We start from the raw sequence: 20,669 nt of genomic DNA, 5'->3' as shown, positions 1-20,669 counted from the left end.
GTAAGTGGGCATGTGAGTGTAAGTGGGCATGTGAGTGTAAGTGGGCATGTGAGTGTAAGTGGGCATGTGAGTGTAAGTGGGCATGTGAGTGTAAGTGGGCATGTGAGTGTAAGTGGGCATGTGAGTGTAAGTGCGCATGTGAGTGTAAGTGCGCATGTGAGTGTAAGTGCGCATGTGAGTGCGTACATTGCGTGAGTGTGTGCATATGTGTGTGTGCCTGCGTGTGTGCACTGTGCCTGCATGCAAAAGTGAGCATGTGCATTTGAGCTTGTGAATGTGAGTGTGTGTGTGTGCATGCACACGTGAAGGTGTGTGAGTGCACGTGCAAGGAAATGTAAACTTTATATTGCACAACAGAGATAATATGCTGAGAGCAAGAGTTTCTACAGCCAGGTGCCTTTCTTATTGCCATCCGTCACCTGTTTCCAAGTGAGATAATATTTTCCTATGATTGAACATATTTTCATGAAACCCTGCTTGTATGACGGTGGCACTTGTCTACAACAATCACAATGTCAAGACAAGGAAACACCTAATCACAAATGCACACAGAGGCATACAGATATTTTATCATAGGGTTCTTTAAGTTTTTGTCTACAGAATCCACTCAAGAATTTGGTCAAACTAGGACTGTAATACAAAACACTTGCCCAAGGTACCATGCAGGGGGCTAAACCCAGAACCAAGAGGGTGGGAAGCAAGCTTCTTAACCACACCCATGCTGCTGAATGAAAAATGACTACAGGTTAGAGGAGACTCACTAATACTGTGAACACAGCAAAATATGCAAAGTTCACACTATAAAGTGTTTCATGATCTATTTAACTCATGTAAGTATGAGAAAAAGACATGTGGTACATACGTTCAGAGGAAATTATGTATTTTATAAACAAGTAAAAATATCTCCCTGTGACCAAAATTATTAAGAAATTTTTTTCTATAACTACAGCTGAGAAATATACAATAAATGCTATTTTTACTTTCCATTTGAAACAAAGTAAAGAACTGAACAAGAGAGTATCTGCATAGTCACTAGGTTTCTAAACATAGCAGTCAAATCTTCCCCCCAAATCACACTCACCATTTTAGAATTGGAAGGACAACTGAGATAATATATGGTCCAAGATATTCCTAATCAGACAGGATGGTCAAGTTGGAATGCCTGTGATCACAGGTATGCTCAATTAGGGTTGAAACAGGATAAAGTACAACTTCAACTATTAGCTAATAACAGCTCTAGAGGATTATTTAAAAAAAGAAACCTTAAGTCGTTGCACAGGGGTGGTCAAATGACAATGTAGAAGATAGAAAACTAGTTGTCTGTGCCAAACCAATGGAATGAAATTAAGACTTTTCACTTCTAAAAGGGAATGTGCAAGCAACCCAAAAATACATAGTAAATGACCAATAACTGAAGCTATAGGAATTCCTTAAATCTTTGCCAACAGATATATTTAGTAGCAGTTTTAAACAAGAATATTCTATTTTTAGATAAAATACCTCCCAGATCTTTAGTCACTTTTCCTCGATATAAATAGTTGCTATATTTTCCTTGCAACACAGTTCAGTTTAGAAGAGACCAATTGATAGACAATTGAGACGTTGACAACAACAATATAGGTCATGCAGTCACGTTTTACTAACACCTTGAATTTATCGTGCAGAAAGAAGTTTGACCAGCCAAGAGTCCTGCGACATACTTGTTAGTGAAGACTTTAAACTGATAAGACTAATTGAGAAAAGTGGCAGCGCAACATTGATCTGTTGACAGAGAAAGTTGTGGAGCAGTACCAGTGTGCAAATCTTTAACTACAGAATTTACACTCCAAACATTAAGAACATGTCAGAACATTCAAAGTTATCAACTTAGACTTTCCAGTCCTCCACATTTTACTCTGTATGTATCAAAACCACCTATTTTGATACATAACACTGGGACAACAGTAATCCATGATATAACAACAGGATGGACATACTTGGGAAGTCGATTTTAGGTTTACTTAATCGGTGCTGACCCGAAGCTGAACAACACTTGCAATAAGTAAGACAACTTTGAATTTAAGAAATGCTAATATATTTATTATAGCTGGATACGTTTATGAAGCAATAGGTAGGTGTGGACATGGATGTGTGGTTAAGAAGCTTGCTTTGCAACCATGTGGTTTCAAGTTCAGTTTCACTGCATGGCACTTTGGGCAAATTGTCCCAGATCAACCAATGGCTTGAGAGTGAATTTAAGAAGCAGACAGTTTGGAAATCCATCACATGTGTGTGTGTGTGTGTGTGTGCACATACACCTTTGTGCCTGTGTTTGTTACCTCACACGACAACTGGTGTTGGTTTGTTTATGTTTCCATAACATGACAATTTAATAATAGTGATCAAGGGAATAAGTATTCATCATCATCATCGTCATATAACGTCCGCTTTCCATGCTAGCATGGGTTGGACGATTTGACTGAGGACTGGTAAACCAGATGGCTACACCAGGCTCCAATCTGATTTGGCAGAGTTTCCACAGCTAGATGCCCTTCCTAACGCCAACCACTTCGAGAGTGTAGTGGGTGCTTTTACGTGCCACCGGCACAAAGGCCAGTCAGGCGGTTCTGGCAACGGCCACGCTCAAAATGGTGTATTTTACGTGCCACCTGTTAGACTTAAAAAAAGAAAAAGTGTGATTGATTCAATCGCCTAAAAATTTTTCAAGGCAGTGCACCAGAATGACTGCAATCCAAAGAGTGAAACAAGTAAAAAGTAAAAATTAATACAATTTTAAGCTTTCCTAAAAGTTTACTTTGCAAACAAACATAAATCTCATCAAAAAATGAATTAGACTTGTTCAGATTAACTGTACAAAAGTCACTAGTGCCCCCAGATTAAGGAGACATGATTTTGGACATCACTGCCAAAATGGTGACCCTTAGCTGCAAATCCATTTGTCTGAATCTCATCTTTGGCACTACACAGCTCTGTATACCAAATTCTTCCTATCTGGAAACAGATCAGGTAAAATCAGAAAGAGAAATGATGAAAATCAGATTGTAAACTGTTCATCTACAGTGACAAGATAGATTCTATCTACTAAATCATCATCATTTAATACCTCCTTTTCCAATGCTTGCCTGGGTCAGACTGAATTAGCCAAGGCAGATTTTTCTACAGCCAGATGCCCTTCCTGTTGCCAACCCTCACATGTTCCCCAGCAAGGTAAATATTTCCCATGGCCAGACATGTTCTTCCACAGAAGACTGTAAATGAACAACATCGCTTGTGTGAGGGTGATGCACATTTACAACCATTATGTGGTGGTATTTGTTACAAGAGTACACACAAATGCTCATGCATAAACACACAAAGTTCAAAGTTTTTTACAGTTTCCGTCTATTAAATCTACTTCGAAGGCTTAGGTCGGCTCAGACCAATAGTAAATGACAGTTATGCAAGCCAGACAGTGGGACTGAACCCAAGACCATACGACTGAAAAGCAAACTTCTTAACCCTACAACTACTCTCTTTTGACAAAGTATGATTCTGCTTTCAGAATAAAACCAAATTATCAGTGTATCTGCCAGAGTCGAGTCTAACAAAGATAACCTTGAGTAAAGTGATTTCGTTTTTTGCTACTGTTTTAATTAAACCTCCTAAATCTTGTTGACCTGCATAGAATCATTTTATATTCACAATTCTATATGCTATATATTCCTTGTTACATTGATTATACATACACATAAAATTTTAAATGCAAAAACGAGTGAAAAAGATTTCCTGTTTGTCTGAAACACAACACAAAAGAAACCTTATATTTATTTTTAGAACAAACGTCTTGACAAAGAGTGTTCTCTATTTCCTTCGAGTTTTTGCCTGAGCAGCTATGTAAAACAATACTATCAATATCACAACATCCCAAAGACACAAGCCTGCGAGGAAGCCTCTATGTGGTTGTTCATTTTGCTAGAAATAGTAGCCAAATCAAATCACACACTGCCATCCCATTCCCATCAATGCAAAATGTATAGATAATCACAATATTACTTTTAATCGCTATGATGCCATCCTGCTTGAGATTGCTTTTGTTATAGTGTCATAGAATAGTAAATCATCATCATCATCATCATCGTTTAACGTCTGCCTTCCATGCTAGCATGGGTTGGACGATTTGACTGAGGACTGGTGAAACCAGATGGCTACACTAGGCTCCAATCTGATCTGGCAGAGTTTCTACAGCTGGATGCCCTTCCTAACGCCAACCACTCTGAGAGTGTAGTGGATGCTTTTACGTGCCACCGGCACGAAGGCCAGTCAGGTGGTACTGGCAATGGCCACGCTCAAAATGGTGTATTTTATGTGCCACCTGCACAGGACCCAGTCCAGCGGCACTGGCAATGATCTCGCTCAAATGACTTTTCACGTGCCACCAGCACAAGTGCCAGGAACGCGAAGCTGCGGCACAAGTGCCAGGAAGGCAACGCTGGTAACGATCACACTCGAATGGTGGTGCCATCACGATTTCGCTTGCCCCAACAGGTCTTCGCAAGCAAAGGTATGGAATATTCAAGAAACCAGACAGTAAAAGATTATCCAGAGAAACAAGTCAGACGCTCTCAAAAGTCTAAGGTGACAAATATCATAGAAAATTTAATTTTTTTCTTTGAATATTTACAAACATAGAAGACCTAGAACTAGAGAGACACTCAAGTGAACTTGCATCATAAATGCTTTCTTCTATATCTTTAATCTCTAAATGTCATCAGTGCAGATTCCTATTATTGATATCTTAGGATAATCAGCTCAACAAATACACACAAAGAGATATGAGCGCATTACATAGATAATCTATATAGGGGGAAGGGGTGTTTAATTTCTTTGACCATGCAGTCACGAAAAATTAACTTAATTCAATGGATATTTATACTATGTTGACTGAACTCTGTTGAAGATAAAGCTATTGGCAACACAACTAACATTAGATTAAATAAAAAATACAAACAAATTTTTTAAAAAAAACAACTACAATGTTCTCTGTTCCTATGAACTCATTCACACCATACACATAAAAACCAACACAATGCATTCATCTCAGCTTGTCTCAGGTGTGTGATTCATATCTCCAAACTTAAAACATTTAACAAATGGTTTAATGGTCAATGTACAGGACTACATACTAAAAGAGTTCAATTTCTTGTCACTAATTTTGCCCTGCTACAAGACATAATATCGTTCTAGCTACAACACTGCTTCTGTGAATGCTTCAACTCTACATGACACCCATTAAAACCAACACAATACATTTACCTCTTCTCATTACCATATCTATACCTGACACTTCCAATCCTTGCAAATGTACCACACCCACAATCTGAAAACTACTTCACAACATCAACCCTTATAAGTGCACTCCACTGCAACCCCTATAAATATACCACACACTCATCCAATCCTTCTAAATGTATATCAAACCCCATCTTTATAAATGTCTTGCATACCTCCAATACATCCCGGTATTTAGTAGTGAACACTGCACACATTCTTAAGTTTACCTTCCAATCACAATTGTTCAGTTTAAACAATCGTTGCAGTCCTGTCTATGCAACAACAGTCCAAAACTGAACAATAACCACACAAATCTTACTCAGTTATTACACACACACACACACACACACACACACACACACACACACACACACGCACACACTCACTTCAGATGGTTCAAATATGACGTGAATGGCCTCAATTAGAGTGCTGGACTAAACAAAGTACAGTTGTACACTAACAGTAGAAAATACTAATACAGAATGTGAGAAGATACAGGGAAAACAGATCTGTAAACATTGGACCTAACAGAGACTAGTGACAACAATGTTGCATGACAAGCACATCCATCTCATACCAGCAGAAAAAATACATAGTGACAGGCATACAAGCAGGTATAGACAGACAGACAGTGACAGACCTACATAAATAAACAAAGCTCTCATTTCAGTGAAGGTGTGGTTTCCATTCCGGGACCTGGTGATGAATTGTGTTCTTGAGCAAAACACTTCATTTCATGGTGCTCCAGTCCACCCAGTTTCAGTGATAGCTGGGAAGTCAACCATGTGACAGACCAGTGTCCCATTCAGAGATTCATATGCCATGGAAACCATGGTTAAACTCCAGCCTTATGAGTCTTTGGGCTCATGACAAACAGACCAGCTCTCATTTCGTATTTGAGGAATTTAGCATACCAAGAAGATAATGAATCCTTAAAACATTCTTCTTGACAAAAGAAGCAATTATTTCAATACACATGAAGCAAATGGAAAATATAGAGCATTTGTCTCAGTGGAGCTGTTCAAAGTTATATTAGAAACTATTCCCTTTCACAATTTCAATGATGAAGTTATTAATGATACAAATATAATAAGTATCTTGTGATATTTAAGTAAACTGGATATTCTTTCTGAAATACACATTTTAATGTCCACCTACCCATACTCATATAGGTCAAACAATTTGATGAGGTGGATTTTCTATGGTCACATAACCTTCTTGTCACCAACCTTTACCTATGTTCAAGCGAGGTAATACTTTCCCTTGGCTAGATATCTTTTCACAGAAGATTGGAAACAAAAGACACTGTTGGCGTGATGGTGACTCATGTTTACTACTATCAGGTGATATCATGAGCAACTGCAGCAAGTTGGTGAGATGCTGCTGGGACAAACATGTCCAACCCTGCTAGCATCAAACGGAAAACAGACATAAAATGATGGTGGTAATGACACTATCACAATGTATCACCACATGGTCGAGTACTTGTTGCAGTGTGACAGGTTGTGTGCCTCAAATGAGCTATGCCAGCAGAGTGCAAATTCCTGGTAAGGCTTCCCATGCTGGACAGGTCAAAAGATAAAAGCCTGACTAATATGGACCCAAAGGTAAAAGTGAGTTTGGGTAGGGGAGAATGCTCCCTACCTAGAAAACAGCAAGTTACATAGCCGTCAATGATAATTCAGAACCAACAAGACCTGGAAGAGGAAAGATAGCCCAGAGCCAAGAAAGTTGGAGAAAATTTACTGATGCCCTATGCACCATAAGGAGTAAAGGGCTTAAGTTAATAATGATACTGTGAGGATGAGATGAGCCGGAAGGAAGGGGGCGAGAGAGGAAGTGAGAGAAGGAAGACCAGGGTCATCCTCTTTCACCTTAAGGCACTCACTGCAAACAGATGCGTGTGGAGCAAGCTAGATGGATTGGTAGTAGCAGCTGCTTACATTAGGTGCAACAGGCAGAGTGCAAGCTTTGGACTTAGTACAGGTGGATGGCCGACAATGAGAAGGTAGGTGAACCATCTCTTATTTCCCTGCATTACAGTTCCCTCATATAACAAGTTATTTTGGATGTTTGCAGAATTGTTACTTTGTCGGACGATAAAGGTGGAAGAGAGGAAGAGAACAAGCCTCCCTCCCTACAGAGATCACAGCGTGTGAGGCGTCTATATGGGTGGATGGTAGATTTTGACATGGAGTAAAGTGAGGAGGTGATCTTTGAGATCGAGGGTGGGTGGGGAGTATGTGGGTATGAGATGAGCCAGAAGGAAAGGGCTGTGAGGTCAACAGTCAAGGGACCTGACCAGAACAGGGAGGCCGAGAGAGGAAGTGAAGGAGGAAAACCAGCACTGTCTGCTTTTGCCTTGGGGCACTCGCCACAAACAGACGTGTGTGTGTGGAGCAAGCTAGCGGGACTGGTAGTAGCAGCTGCTTACATTAGGTGCAATGGGCAGGGTGCAAATTTGGGACTTAGTACAACTGGATGAACGACAAGAAGGCAGGTGAACCATCTCTTATTCCTCACTCCCTCATTACAGTTCCCTCATACAACAGATACCACCCCCAATAAGCTTGTAGCTAAATGGATGAAATCAATATTTCACAATGAAGTCTTACAAAAGATAACATGCAGGGCACTGGTACACGTTACTGAGATGATTGTGGAAAATATAACTCAATAAACAACCTACCTTTAATGATTCTACTTCTTCTTGTAAGCGACTGTTTACTGCAGTAAAGTCTTTTTTCTCTTTATCTAGGTGTTTTATTGTGGTATCCATCTCCTCTTCAAGCTCTTTACTGCTGGTATGGAACTCCAGAAACTCTTCTCGTAACGCCTGCAGGCTGCAGAAAGAACATAAACACAAAAGGTGATTACAAGTAAATGAGGAAATTTGTATGGGTTAGAAATAGCAGACAAACCTTTTGAACATGGGTCTACACAGAGTCCACTTAGAAAAAAAAAACAGATGATTAGCGTTAAATTGTTAATAGCAACTATTACACTAAATTACAAAAATTTCCTAAGACATTAATGAAGGATCATCACTTTCTGAGTTAAGCTATTTCATGGAAGGCAGCATCCATACAAAATAACTCCTGTAGAGATTATACATTTCTTGACCCTAAGGACCAAAATCTAAATCTTACTAATAATACCACACTGTACTGTGCATGCCTCTATACCAAAGGCATTACTTGCTTCAGTTACAGAAAATAGGAATCGCTTCTACTTTACATTCTTGTCATCATTGACAAGGAAAGTAACTACAAAAATCATTTTCCCCAACAATATATGTAAATATTTGGTCACCATCAGGGCCATATTGTATAGATTGAATAGATGAAGAAAAAGGTTCATGTATTTTGTAGTTGAAAAAAAACTAATGTAAATTCATTTTTACTTCCGTAAAAGTGAACGAGTTGCCCTTTCTCTTTGCAAAGCAAACTGAGTAAAATAGGGAAAGGGCAAAGAGGATTATTCATGCTTTATAAATACCATGTTTGATGGCAATAACGATGCACAAGAATATTAGACACACCCTAATTTCAACAGCACATATTCAGAGAAAAATTTTTAGTGCACTGAAGCATGTAATATAGGCCCAGCTTTTACCTACAGGAAGTGAGGGGACTTCTTGAGACATTCTTTTAGAAAAAAAGGACATCTTACATTTCATCAAATACAGTTAATGATTAAGAAGCTTAAATAGAGAATGAGACATTCCTAAAGTCTGGTGCAGATTTCTCTGTTGTCAAGTGTTTATTAATTATGAAGGTTTCCCTAACATTGCTAAAAATAATAATTGCAAAAGAAAATGTCACATAATTAGTTCAACCAATTATCATTTTGTAATTCTTACACAAAACACATTCTTGGAAAATCTACTTGGACTTCTTTGCATACAGTTAAAATCCTTAATTTATTTCAAATAAACATCATCAATATGATGACACCAACTATTCTTCTTCACCAGTCTTGCATTGCTGCCTATTAACATTCATAATCATTGTTTTAATGCCTATTTTTCCATGCTTGCATGGGTCAGGTGAGACAACATTGGAGAAGAGTTTTCTATGGCCAATGTCCTTCCTGATGCCAACCCTCACCCATTTCTAAGCAAGGTAATAATCCCCCAGTCCATTAAACAATGAACAGTTTATCCATTGTTATGTGGAGAAATGGGAATAGATGACACTGTTTAAATGTGCCTTTTGTTTACAATTAGCAAACACACATAATGGGAAATATGAACTCACTCATAGAAACACTTATGTACATAACCAGCTTCAGTTTCCATCAAGCAACTTCACTAAGTAATTTGATCAACCAGCACCTACGGTATAGAATATCAGCCAACAACATCCATATAGTGAGACTGAACCCTAAACCATATGTTTCTGAAGTGAACTTCTTAACCACACAGCCATACCTACACCAATTAAATATAGAGACCCTACAAACACATATATGGAAGTGTATATATGTGTATGTATGTCCCCATATATATATCAAGGTTTTACAGAATAAATACATTCAGTGGTTGCTGCCAGAAAACAACTATTTCAATACCTTAATGACAACACATTACACTTTAAATATTGAATGAAAAATTTCTTTTTTCACCTTCAATTAAATGATTCCTGCCTGCTTTTTCTGGTGTTGTTATACAATAAATTATTAGATGTTGGGAAAAAGTCTGAATGTAGCTTGTAGCTAATATAGGAGAAAACTTTGGATAAATGCCAATAGTTTGATCTTATAAAAGGGTATGAATTCAGAAACAATGGTCCACAAAATGAGGAATATGTATTTTTTTTTTTTCTTTTTAATATCTCTTTTCCATCTCTTTTTCTATCTAGAGACAGCGTTTTTCCATCTAGTATAGGATAAAATAGATATTAGTAAGTGGGTCATATACGCTGCATATACAAGGGTCCCAGAAGTAGAGCTGGAATCAATAGGGATACATTCAGCAAGGAACAAAACCGTCATTATATCTTTGATTTGAGTCTATTTGAAACTGAAATAATGAGATTCAGGAACAAATAGCAACAAAATGTTTCAGTAGACATACAATTTATAGATCAGTGAAAAACTGGAAATGTTTCACTAACAGCTTGGATGTATCAGTGATCCTTACCATATTTGTGCTTGAAGAGTGGCAGGTCAGATCTCATCAAGATCCCATAGTCCATTAAGATTCAAATATATTTTTAACAAAATTTTAAATACACCTTTTGTCATCATCATCATTGTTTAACGTCCATTTTCCATGCTGGCATGGGTTGGATGGATCGACTGGGGTCTGGGAAGCCAGGAGGCTGCACCAGGCTCCGATTTGATCTGGCAGTGTTTGTACAGCTGGATGCCCTTCCTAACACCAACCACCCCAAGAGTGTAGTGGGTGCTTTTTATGTGCCACCGGCACAGGGGCCAGAGGGACCTGCCATTGACCACATTTGGATGGTGCTTTTTTTTACATGCCACCGGCATGGGAGCCAGTCAAGGCGGTGCTGGCATCAGCCACATTCGGATGGTGCTTTTTACATGCCACCAGTACACGAGCCAGTCAGGGCAAGGGGGCTTGCATCGACCACGTTCAGATGGTGCTTTTTACGTGCCACCAGCACAGGGAGCCAGATAGGCAGCACTGGCATCAGCCACAACTACAAATTCCATTTGATTGTGGTTTCATTTGATTTTGATGTACACGACTCAATAGGTCTCCTCAAGCACAGCTTTGTCTTCTACTGTGTAAAATCTTAGCTAAGTTTTTTCTTTGAAGGATTAAAACACGAAAGAAAGCATCAACACAAAAACAATTGTGGCAAGATTATCAACTATAGACAGTCATTTGTCAGGTTATCAGTAAAATGGGTCTTGTTATGTGAACAAGAAAACAGTAAATATGAATTTCTTAGAATTTAAGCAGAGAAAATACCTGGTGACAAGTGCACCATGTTTCAATTGATAAAGAGCCCAAATCAAAATTCATTTAATCATTTTTACTAAGGATAATTAAGTGGCTTATTTGGATTACCTATTGATTAGAAGACCTAAAACTACTGCTATGAGAAAGATTTCTTTAAGGTTATGTAGTTAGGCATATGTTACAAACTACTGATGGTTACATATAATGGAAGTGACAAGGTAAAAGCAGAGTAGAAACTATTAAGTACTCAGGCAGAGATAGATGGTAAAACAGTAAATTTTATAAACAACATGACTCACAAAACTATCTAAGAAACTGACTAAGAACTGAGATAGTTTCTTAGCAAACTTATCCAACACTAAACTATAATATGGAAGGAAAGAAATAGAAAATAGAAATTAGAAATAATTTATATGTTTGAATGACAACAAATACTTAATTCTCACAACAAAGTAATATCCATTAAGTGGAAATGAAACGTTCCCCCACCTTCCTCCAAGAACTTAGGAATGTTGACTGTACCTATGGAACAGTTCAGAAGAGAGAGAGAGAGAGAGGGTTCGTTAGAAAGAATGTGTACTGAAAAAAAACTGCAGCCACCTGTTAGCTAAATGTGTTTTGAAAATCAACATGTCATGCAATCCAGATGACTGACATTATTGTTGACCCTAATTTGCTAAGGGGTTAGCAAGGCCTGTTTAGTATCAATCACATGATTCTCCAGAATAAAACAAAACAAAAACTTTAAAAAAAAATTTTTTTTAAATTAAAAAAAACAAATATAGTCACTGGTGTTAAATATAATGTATCAGTTGCTAAGATAAAAGTATAGGTAAAGCTATAAATGGAATGAAGAAGAGTAGCAGATAAGCTGATGGTGTGAAGGTAGGTAGAAGCAGTAATATTAACTGCCATGCATGGAAAGTGACATTGGCAATGTAATTACAGTAACACATTAGAAGTCTGATTAGTGACACAACAGTAGGAATCCAACCATTTTGTCCTAGCTTTAAGGTGTTACAAAAAAATTGCACAAAAGGGATGACCTGTAAAATCTAAATAGATGCTGGCATGGCTGTGAAGTTAAGAAGTTTGCTTACCAGCCATGTGGTTTCAGGTTCAGACCTACTGTGCGGCACCTCAGGTAGGTATCTTCTACATTAGACCTAGGCCAACCAAAGCCGAGCGAGCGAGCGATCGAGCGAGCGAGCGATCGAGCGAGTGAGTGAGTGAGTGTGTGTGTGTGTGTTTGACTCATACACTGCTTAACTAACAACTGATGGTGGCTTGCTTAGATTTCTATAACTTAGCAAATTCAAAAGAGACAGAATATCAGGCTTAAAAAAAATAAGTAGTGAGATTGATTTGTTCCATTAAAATCTTCAAGGATTGTGTCCCAGTATGATGAAGGGCAAGTATTTTGTTTGATTTCAAATCCAAAATGAGACAAAACTTGTGCAACAAAGTAGCAAATACAGGGATTGTCATAGAAAACCCGCATTTTGTGAGATCAGATTAATTCAGGATTTAGGCACTTTTATGTCTTACTTTTTTTCAGTTGTTTCACTTCAGCCATGCTGGGGTACCACCTTAAAGGGCTTAGTTCAGTCGTGGGTAAACTGCAGTTTGTAAGACTTTCCAAATAGCATGCCTAACATAAAAATCACCTTGAAATGTATTTTAGTAGTGCAACCCATCTGATGATGTGCCATTTCTCACAGAGCCTGTGTCTCAGAAAAGGTTGCCTGTGCCTGGTTTAATTGAACGAAACAACCCCAGGACTTATATTTTAGTCTGGTACTAATCCTATTGGTTTCTTTCACCACACCACTTGATTAAGGAGACATAATCCACCCAACACTGGTTGCCAAGAACAAACAAACACACTGCAGGATTTCAGTTTCCATCAACCAAATTGATTCACACGGCATTGGTCGGTCAAGGGCTATAGATGAAGACACCTGCTCAAGATGCCATGCAATGGTACAGAACCTAAAACCCACATGGTAGCAAAGCAAGCTTCTAAACCACACAGACATATCTTCATGCATCCAATACAGTAATAATAGCATCAGTAACTTAGTATGCAATGACCATCACAATCATATAACGTCTACTGTCCATGGGTTGAATAGTGTGACCAGAGGTGGCAATCTGGCGAGGGGTGGAAGGACTGCACCAGACTCCAGTCTGATTTGGTATGGTTTCTACGGCTGGGTGCCCTTCCTAAAGCCAACCACCTTACAGAATGTGCTGGATGCTTTTACATAGCACCTCATGGGCATTCTTACATTGTCGCCGCACCAAAGTTCTTACCTTGTCACTGCATGGACATTTTTATGTAAAACTAATTACTGTAAACAGAAGTAGCAGACTAGTATTAACCAAGAACAACACAGGTAGTACATTCTGTATTAACTAATTTTATAATGCCAAGAATAGACTTAACAAATGCAAAGCCTATAAAATATCTCAAACTTATCTTTCTGCTCTTATTTATTTATTAGCCTGAAGCAGTTCCTTGCCCTAGCTTTTTGCTAATCTTCACTAGACTATATAATAGGGATAACAGGGTGAGAAACTATGTTGTTCAATTTGAAATCTACTACAATTTAATGATTGGAAGAAAATGCTGGAAGATTACAATTCTGGAGATAAAAGAAGACTGGGAAATTGTGATTACTATAGATCCCCCTGCCCACTCCCTTCAGAGGGAGATGGGAATATAGAAGACATAGTCAAGAGGGAGGGGGAACATGGATAATGCAATAATAATAGCAGAAAAGACAAAAAGAACACAAGCGATTGCAGAGGATTGGTAAATAGGTGAATGGCTGGGAGTGGGATGTAGACTGCCAAAGATATGAACTCCAAACCCTTGTGACTGAAAAGTCCAGTTAATTATTTATGGGTTTCACATAATAGAATCATGACTGCTTAATCTGGTGTGGCTGATATAAATTTTGATGAGAAGATATATAAAAATGTTTTAAGACACAAACAATTAACTGTAACTTCTAAACTCAATATGGAAATTACGTGAATTATGAAAATACTTTTAGTTAATAGTTTATTACTTCACATCATAAAAAATTCCATCAGCTAATAATATTTAAAAGGGTTTATTCAAATATCCATTGTACATGTTTTACTAATCAACTAATTATTGTTTTACTACCCACCTTTCCATTTTCGTATAGGTCAGATGGAATTTTTGTTGAGGCAGATTTTCTGTATTGAAAGACATTTCAGTTTCGACTATCCTGTCATTTTTTCAAACAAACTGCTCTGGAAAACATTATCCAGCATGTCCTTGAAGACGATAATGCTTTGAAGAGTGTTAGGCTAATAATTCTTGTGGATCAAATAATCATGAAGTAGTTACTTTGTTCAGTAAGAAGGTGGTTAGTTGCCTCCCTCAAATATTGTAAAGAGCAGAAAGTAGTTGGAGCAACAGAGACCATTACCTTATTTCAAAGTAAACAGTCCTACGTAGAAGGTAATAAAATGAGGGCCCAAAGTAGCAATAACAGAATTAACACAGTATATAATTCAATACAAGTATATAAATATGCTATAACTAGAGCAGACTTAAGGGGTGGCATATATAATTAACCTTTCCTGTAGATGAGGAATTAGTGAAAATGTCACAGCTGACACTTTCGCCAAATTCAACTAGTTCAAACAAAATCCTCATTGACATACTAAAACTATTCATGTGTGTGCTCAGTATTGAATAATAAGGCATTACATATATCTGAATAGTGAGATAGACATTAAACAGAGAGGAAACGATGAGAAAGTGGATGGTTTGAGGAGGTGGGGTACTATAAATAAAGCTCAACTTTACATGCTAGTAGTGATGAAATTCTGTGTTGGTAGGGTGAAGTGGGGGGGGGTTCATATCTGTAAAGAGTAAGGTTTTCCTTTTTCATAAGCTTTAGAATTAGGTGAGAAAGATAAGAATGTGCGCAAAAGTTTTCTCAAAGGAGTTTAGTTAGCAACCTTAAAACAGCAATACACACTAGATGTTGAAATTGGGTTGCAGATTCAACATACTGAGAACTTACGGCTGCTACCTTAAATATCAAAAATCTTAAGAAAAATTTAGGCTTCTTAAATTCATTTCGTTTTTTGCAACTATGCTGGTGTTGCTGTTAACAGCAGGCTGCTGATAATTACTGGCTCGTTTTTGTCATGTCCACTTGCCAAGTGGTGAGTATTTCTTACAAAAGATGATTCATCAAAAGTGGGCAGACACCAATTACTGACCACAACTAACAAGTTTTGGCAGAAAGTAACAATCTCTCAATATGAAAAGGTTAGCGACAACAATAATTGAAATCACATGACTAAGTAAAGCCGACATACCAGAGAGAGAGAGAGAGAGAAAAGAGAGTGAGTGAGAGAGAGAGAGAGAGAGAAAGATAGGATCCATTAAACAAGGGTTACCAGGTGTGCAATTAACAAAGAATTATGTGTTATTAGTAAAACAACTAGAGTCATCTGACAATAAACAGTGACAACACTGACAAGAGAAGCAGTAAGCAACAATAAAGTGTCTGTTTTCAAAACAAAAGTTTATTTGGATATGAGAAAGTCACAAACATAATATACCCACTGTAACAGAATACATTTATCAACTGATCAATAAAACAAAGTCATCTATACAAATGGCAGGTGAAAAATCTGTCAATCTACACAAATCTTCTAATAGAAGCGTTCACTTTTCACTCTCATTCATAAATAATGAAGTATTTTCCTGGTCAACCAACATTAATCAAAATTAAGTTTTAAAAATGTAGTAAAAGTCACCCTTTACCAATTCAGCAATCAGAAATTTATTTCTACCAGTTTATGAAGAGAAGCTAATAATAGTTATCAAACTCACTAAAAGAGAAAATGAAATATTCATAAAAACAAGTATAAAACAACAGCACTCAGAGAGTGCAAACTTCTGCCAAGGCAACACCAACGTCCTCTCAACGATTAGCCAGAAATGATTTTTAAAATGAGAATATCTGAAATAAACTCAACTGCTCAAACAAACGAGAATACTAAAAATGAACCCGACCATTCTCAAAAATTAAGTTAAAAAAGAAAACAGGAAAAATAATCCAGAATCCTTGTCCAGTAACGGATCGATCCCAAAATCTAATCAGTTCATGCCAGTCACAAGGCCAAACATCCCTGAAGGTTTCATCCAAATTCATCCAGCGGTTCTCGAGATATCTTATCTACGGTCAAACAAACACAACTGAAAACAATATCACCGACTTTGCTAAGGCAGAGGTAATTAGATTAAAAATTTAAATAAAGCCATATTCTCAACAAATGCTAATTAAAGTGACATCTTTTGTTGTTCCAAACTAATCAGATAAAGAATAAAGTTGGTGTATTTTTACAACTACATGTTGTAGAATTTAGTTTTACCTCTATGTTATATAAATGTAATAGAACGCACAAGTCAGAGATTAGGTTAAAAATAGAGAGAGCTGGATTCAGTTGAGTTTCACAGGAGTGAACAATAAATGTTATGATGATGATGAGAGTAAATGGACACAAAATAGCAATAGAACTAATGCTTTTTGATGAATTCAAAGTCTCTAGGGTTCGGTACCTGTAGTGTTAACCCATTAACCCTTTAGCATTCAGATAACTTTGTCAAATGTAATGCTTATTTATTCACATTGTTTTGAATTAATCGCATATCTGATAGCTTCAAAATTTTGATGATGCAATTGTTTTACTTTTAGAATGGCATTGTGAGATAAGTACAAGAAGCCAGATCTGGTCAGTTTGAACACAAAACAGATGGAATATTTAGGCTGGATATGGCTAGTTTGAATGCTAAAGGGTTAAATATTATCAATCTTTTCTGGAAAAGTTCAATAAATTCTCGAGTATTATTCTTCCCTTTCAGTAATAGATATGGCACTGGAATAAACGAACATTCCATGTAAAATTAACATGGCAGATCTTGTTGAATTGTCATCCCTACACAAGAACTGATTAAATTAGAGTAGGATTTGATACAAACATGTTCAATGATCTTCAGGATATCTCCATTATACATAGAAGAGGCTTTTGAACTATTGTTTAGAGTTTTAAATGGACTTAATATTGCTATGCAACTAACTTCCGAGCCGTATGTACCCATTTAGACTGAACAATGTTATCAAACAAATAGGTGCTTTAAATGTATGGAGAATACTTCAAGTGATGGGAGTGTCTTTGAACGAAGATTTATCTCAAACAATCAACAGGACATAATATCACTGGCTTGAGGAGGTCATTGGTTCAAACTTTTTTTAACTGCCCAGTGTCATTGGTTTTACTTCATCAGTTCATTTATATTTTTGCAGCAATATCATGTTGAAGGGGTAAGTAATAGGTTAAAATAAAACAAGTTTAACCAATAAATTTTTTAAGACTTAAAAATTTTAGTTAGGAATATATTTAAGAAAAAAGAATTCTCACTTCTCTAATAAACTATTTTGGAATACCTCAAACACTTTTAGTGATTTATCATTTTTTATCTCTAACCTGTTTCTGTTACTGGACTGTGGTGATGCTGGGGCACCATCTTAAAGGGCTTAGTTGAACAAATTGACCCCCAATTTTTTTTTTTAAGTCTGGTACCTATTGTATTGGTTGCTTTTGCTAAACCTTTTTGTTACAAGGACATATATAGAAAAATCTACACTGGTTGTTAAAGTGGTGGTGGGGGAGACAAACTTCATTTTTTTTTTCTAAATCAGGATTGGACAGGTTGTGATTGGAAGGAAATTGTGAAAAATAAGGGAAATCAGGAGATATGTAGTTACAGACCTGTAAAGGAAGAATGTAACTGAGAAAAACAATAGAACTAAATTTTTATTGCTCACTCCTATTTGTATAACAATTACTGACAATAAATAAATTTAAGCCAATGTAGACAAGAGGACAGAAAATCATTAGGATTAAAGGGTTCAAATTTGAGTCCTTTTAGTTCCAAATTTTGTTTTTAAATACATTCTGTACATATATATATATATATGCATATAATAGCTCATTTGTTAGGACAATAAACTACCAAACTGTTTATCAGCTTCCAATCCATTCAATGTTCTACTACAACTACTACTACAAAGATTAGATTAGTTGTGACTAAGTAGACTTGTAATGAAAGGCATTCCGGTCAATACCATTTTACTTTTTTTTTTTTTTTTTTTTTTTTGTGTGTGTGTATCTAAAACTATACTGACCAATGTGTTGTTCCACTTTTAAGATATTAGGGTGTGATTTGGAGAAATTTTATTGAAAATTCTAGGAAGTTGATGAACAGTTTAGAAGTTCTCGCATAGACCACTAACAAAGATATCCCAAACCTTGCTCAACAGAGAAAAAGCACCACTGTAATGGGTTAAAATTGATGAAGACCTAGTGATGATAACTGGGTATGGGACATTTTGATGCTACTTGTTTGCCATCACTGATTCGACACTGACTTTCTTGACATTATGTTTTAAGGTTTCTCACATTCTCTCCATCCGTCTCCCCTTTATCTGTATGTGTATATTTGCACATGTGCATGTCTGTTTGTGTCTCTTTGCCTCCAGTATCAAAACAGGTTGAACCTGGTCAGCTGAGCAAAATCATAAGTGTCCAAACAGCTGCACCAAATCATCTAATTCCAATGCTAACTGCAGCTCAGCTGTAAACTCACACATCATTATCTAAGATGGTGCTGTAAGTAACTTTGGAGTCAGTTTAGACATTACAAGCAGATGATGACACCGAGATTAGCAACAACAAATGGCCACATCGAAGGTGAGGATAATGACTGCTACAATGAAGATAGTGTCAAAATAATCTTGTTGAAAGTTCAAAGATGAACTGATGCCAGAATTGCAAGTCACTAATCACAAAATAAATTAACCAAATGAAACACTTATAGGCTGAATGTGAACTTCTCTTGTGACCTGCAATTAAATACTATAAACAGTTATACTGACGTTTGGGGAAACTTGGTGATTATCATATTTTCTTATCAAAATTAAAGATGAAATAGTGCAATTTATACTGATTTAATGATACAAAGCAATACCAATACTCAATAGTTCTGAATTCATAACCTCCATTTCAGAAACTGAATGGCCTAAACATTCAGAGTCTATCAAGAGACATTTAAAGTGGTCATATCCTGAAATGGGCAGGCTGCTCTTAAATTTTTTTTATTTATAATGACCAAGAAACAATTTGCCCTGTCAATTCATGTCAGTTTATCTTCTATGAATAGTTTCTTAGCAACCACACACACACACACACACATATACATATATGCTGTTCGCATATTAAGACCTATTGATCTAAACAGCATATGCTCAGTCAGACAATAACAATATTTTTTACAGCACAGCAGCTCAAGTATTTAATTACAATTCAATTAAAAGACATCAAATGACTGATTAGCATTCTTTGCTTCTAAAACAAAGAAGCAAAAGATCTCATCATGCCCACTAACTGTGGTTGCACTTGTGATGAAAACAAAATACAACTTTTGTTTGGTATTTCAATGGTTGATGTCATGGAAGAGTATCAGTCACAGAATATCAGAACAGGTTGAACAGGTGCATCTGAAAATTGACAGCCGAGTGAACAAGTGTGAACCACTCTAACAGGAAGGAGCTTGCAGAGGACATATGAAAAAGTGGTGAGGGCTGATCTCAGAATGCCGGATTCCATGGATATACAGGCATAAAATATTGCTGCGTATGTTGACAAAATCTTACAAATTCTCCACCCTTCTAAATTTTTTTTTTTTTTTTTAATCACAAGCACAACTCTGTGGTTAAGAATTTTGCTTCCCCAAGACATTGTTTCAGGCTCAGTCCCACTGTGTGGCACCTTGGGCTAGTGTCATTATAGCTCCCAGCTGATAAAGCCTAAGTGAATTTGATAGACAGGAACTGAAAGCCTCCCTCTTTCTCCCATGTGTGTGCATACATGCATGCATGTCTTGACATTGCATGATTTGGTAGAGAAAAATACTTCTGTTTGTGTACCCTTGCCTCAACATTATGTGATGGTTGTAAATAAGCATTACGATCATAAAAGTTTGATGGTTTGTTTTTGTGCATACCCATCAGAGTGTAAGTATCTTGAGAGAAAAGCTGAACATAAGAAGCATCAGTTGTGGTGTGCAAGAGAGACGATTGCGCTGGTTTGGACATGTGGTGAGAATGAATGAGGATAGCTGCGTGAAAAAGTGCCACTCCCTAACAGTTGAGGGAACCCATGGAAGAGGTAGGCCCAGGAAGACCTGGGCCGAGGTGGTGAGGCAAGACCTTCGAACATTGGGCCTTACCGAGGCGATGACTACTGACCGAGACCTTTGGAAATGTGCTGTGCGTGAGAAGACCCGGCAAGCCAAGTGAGATTG

The 20,669-nt window shown here is 37.2% G+C and overlaps 1 protein-coding gene across 1 annotated transcript in view; it reads right to left on the bottom strand.

Moving 5' to 3' along the window:
- The window catches only part of LOC106871947 (nuclear distribution protein nudE homolog 1), a 63,221-nt gene that overhangs the window by 15,948 nt on the left and 26,604 nt on the right, over positions 1–20,669 (bottom strand). Inside the window, exon 2 of the mRNA XM_014918725.2 lies at positions 8,000–8,153. Within this exon, the coding sequence (XP_014774211.2) occupies positions 8,000–8,153 (154 nt within the window). The remainder of the gene's footprint in view (positions 1–7,999; positions 8,154–20,669) is intronic.

The sequence above is a fragment of the Octopus bimaculoides genome, chromosome 8 (genome assembly GCF_001194135.2).
Source record: "Octopus bimaculoides isolate UCB-OBI-ISO-001 chromosome 8, ASM119413v2, whole genome shotgun sequence".
In the NCBI taxonomy this organism is placed as follows: domain Eukaryota; kingdom Metazoa; phylum Mollusca; class Cephalopoda; order Octopoda; family Octopodidae; genus Octopus; species Octopus bimaculoides.
Note: the sequence above shows the minus strand (reverse complement) of the source record. Positions and strands in the feature narration are given on the sequence as shown.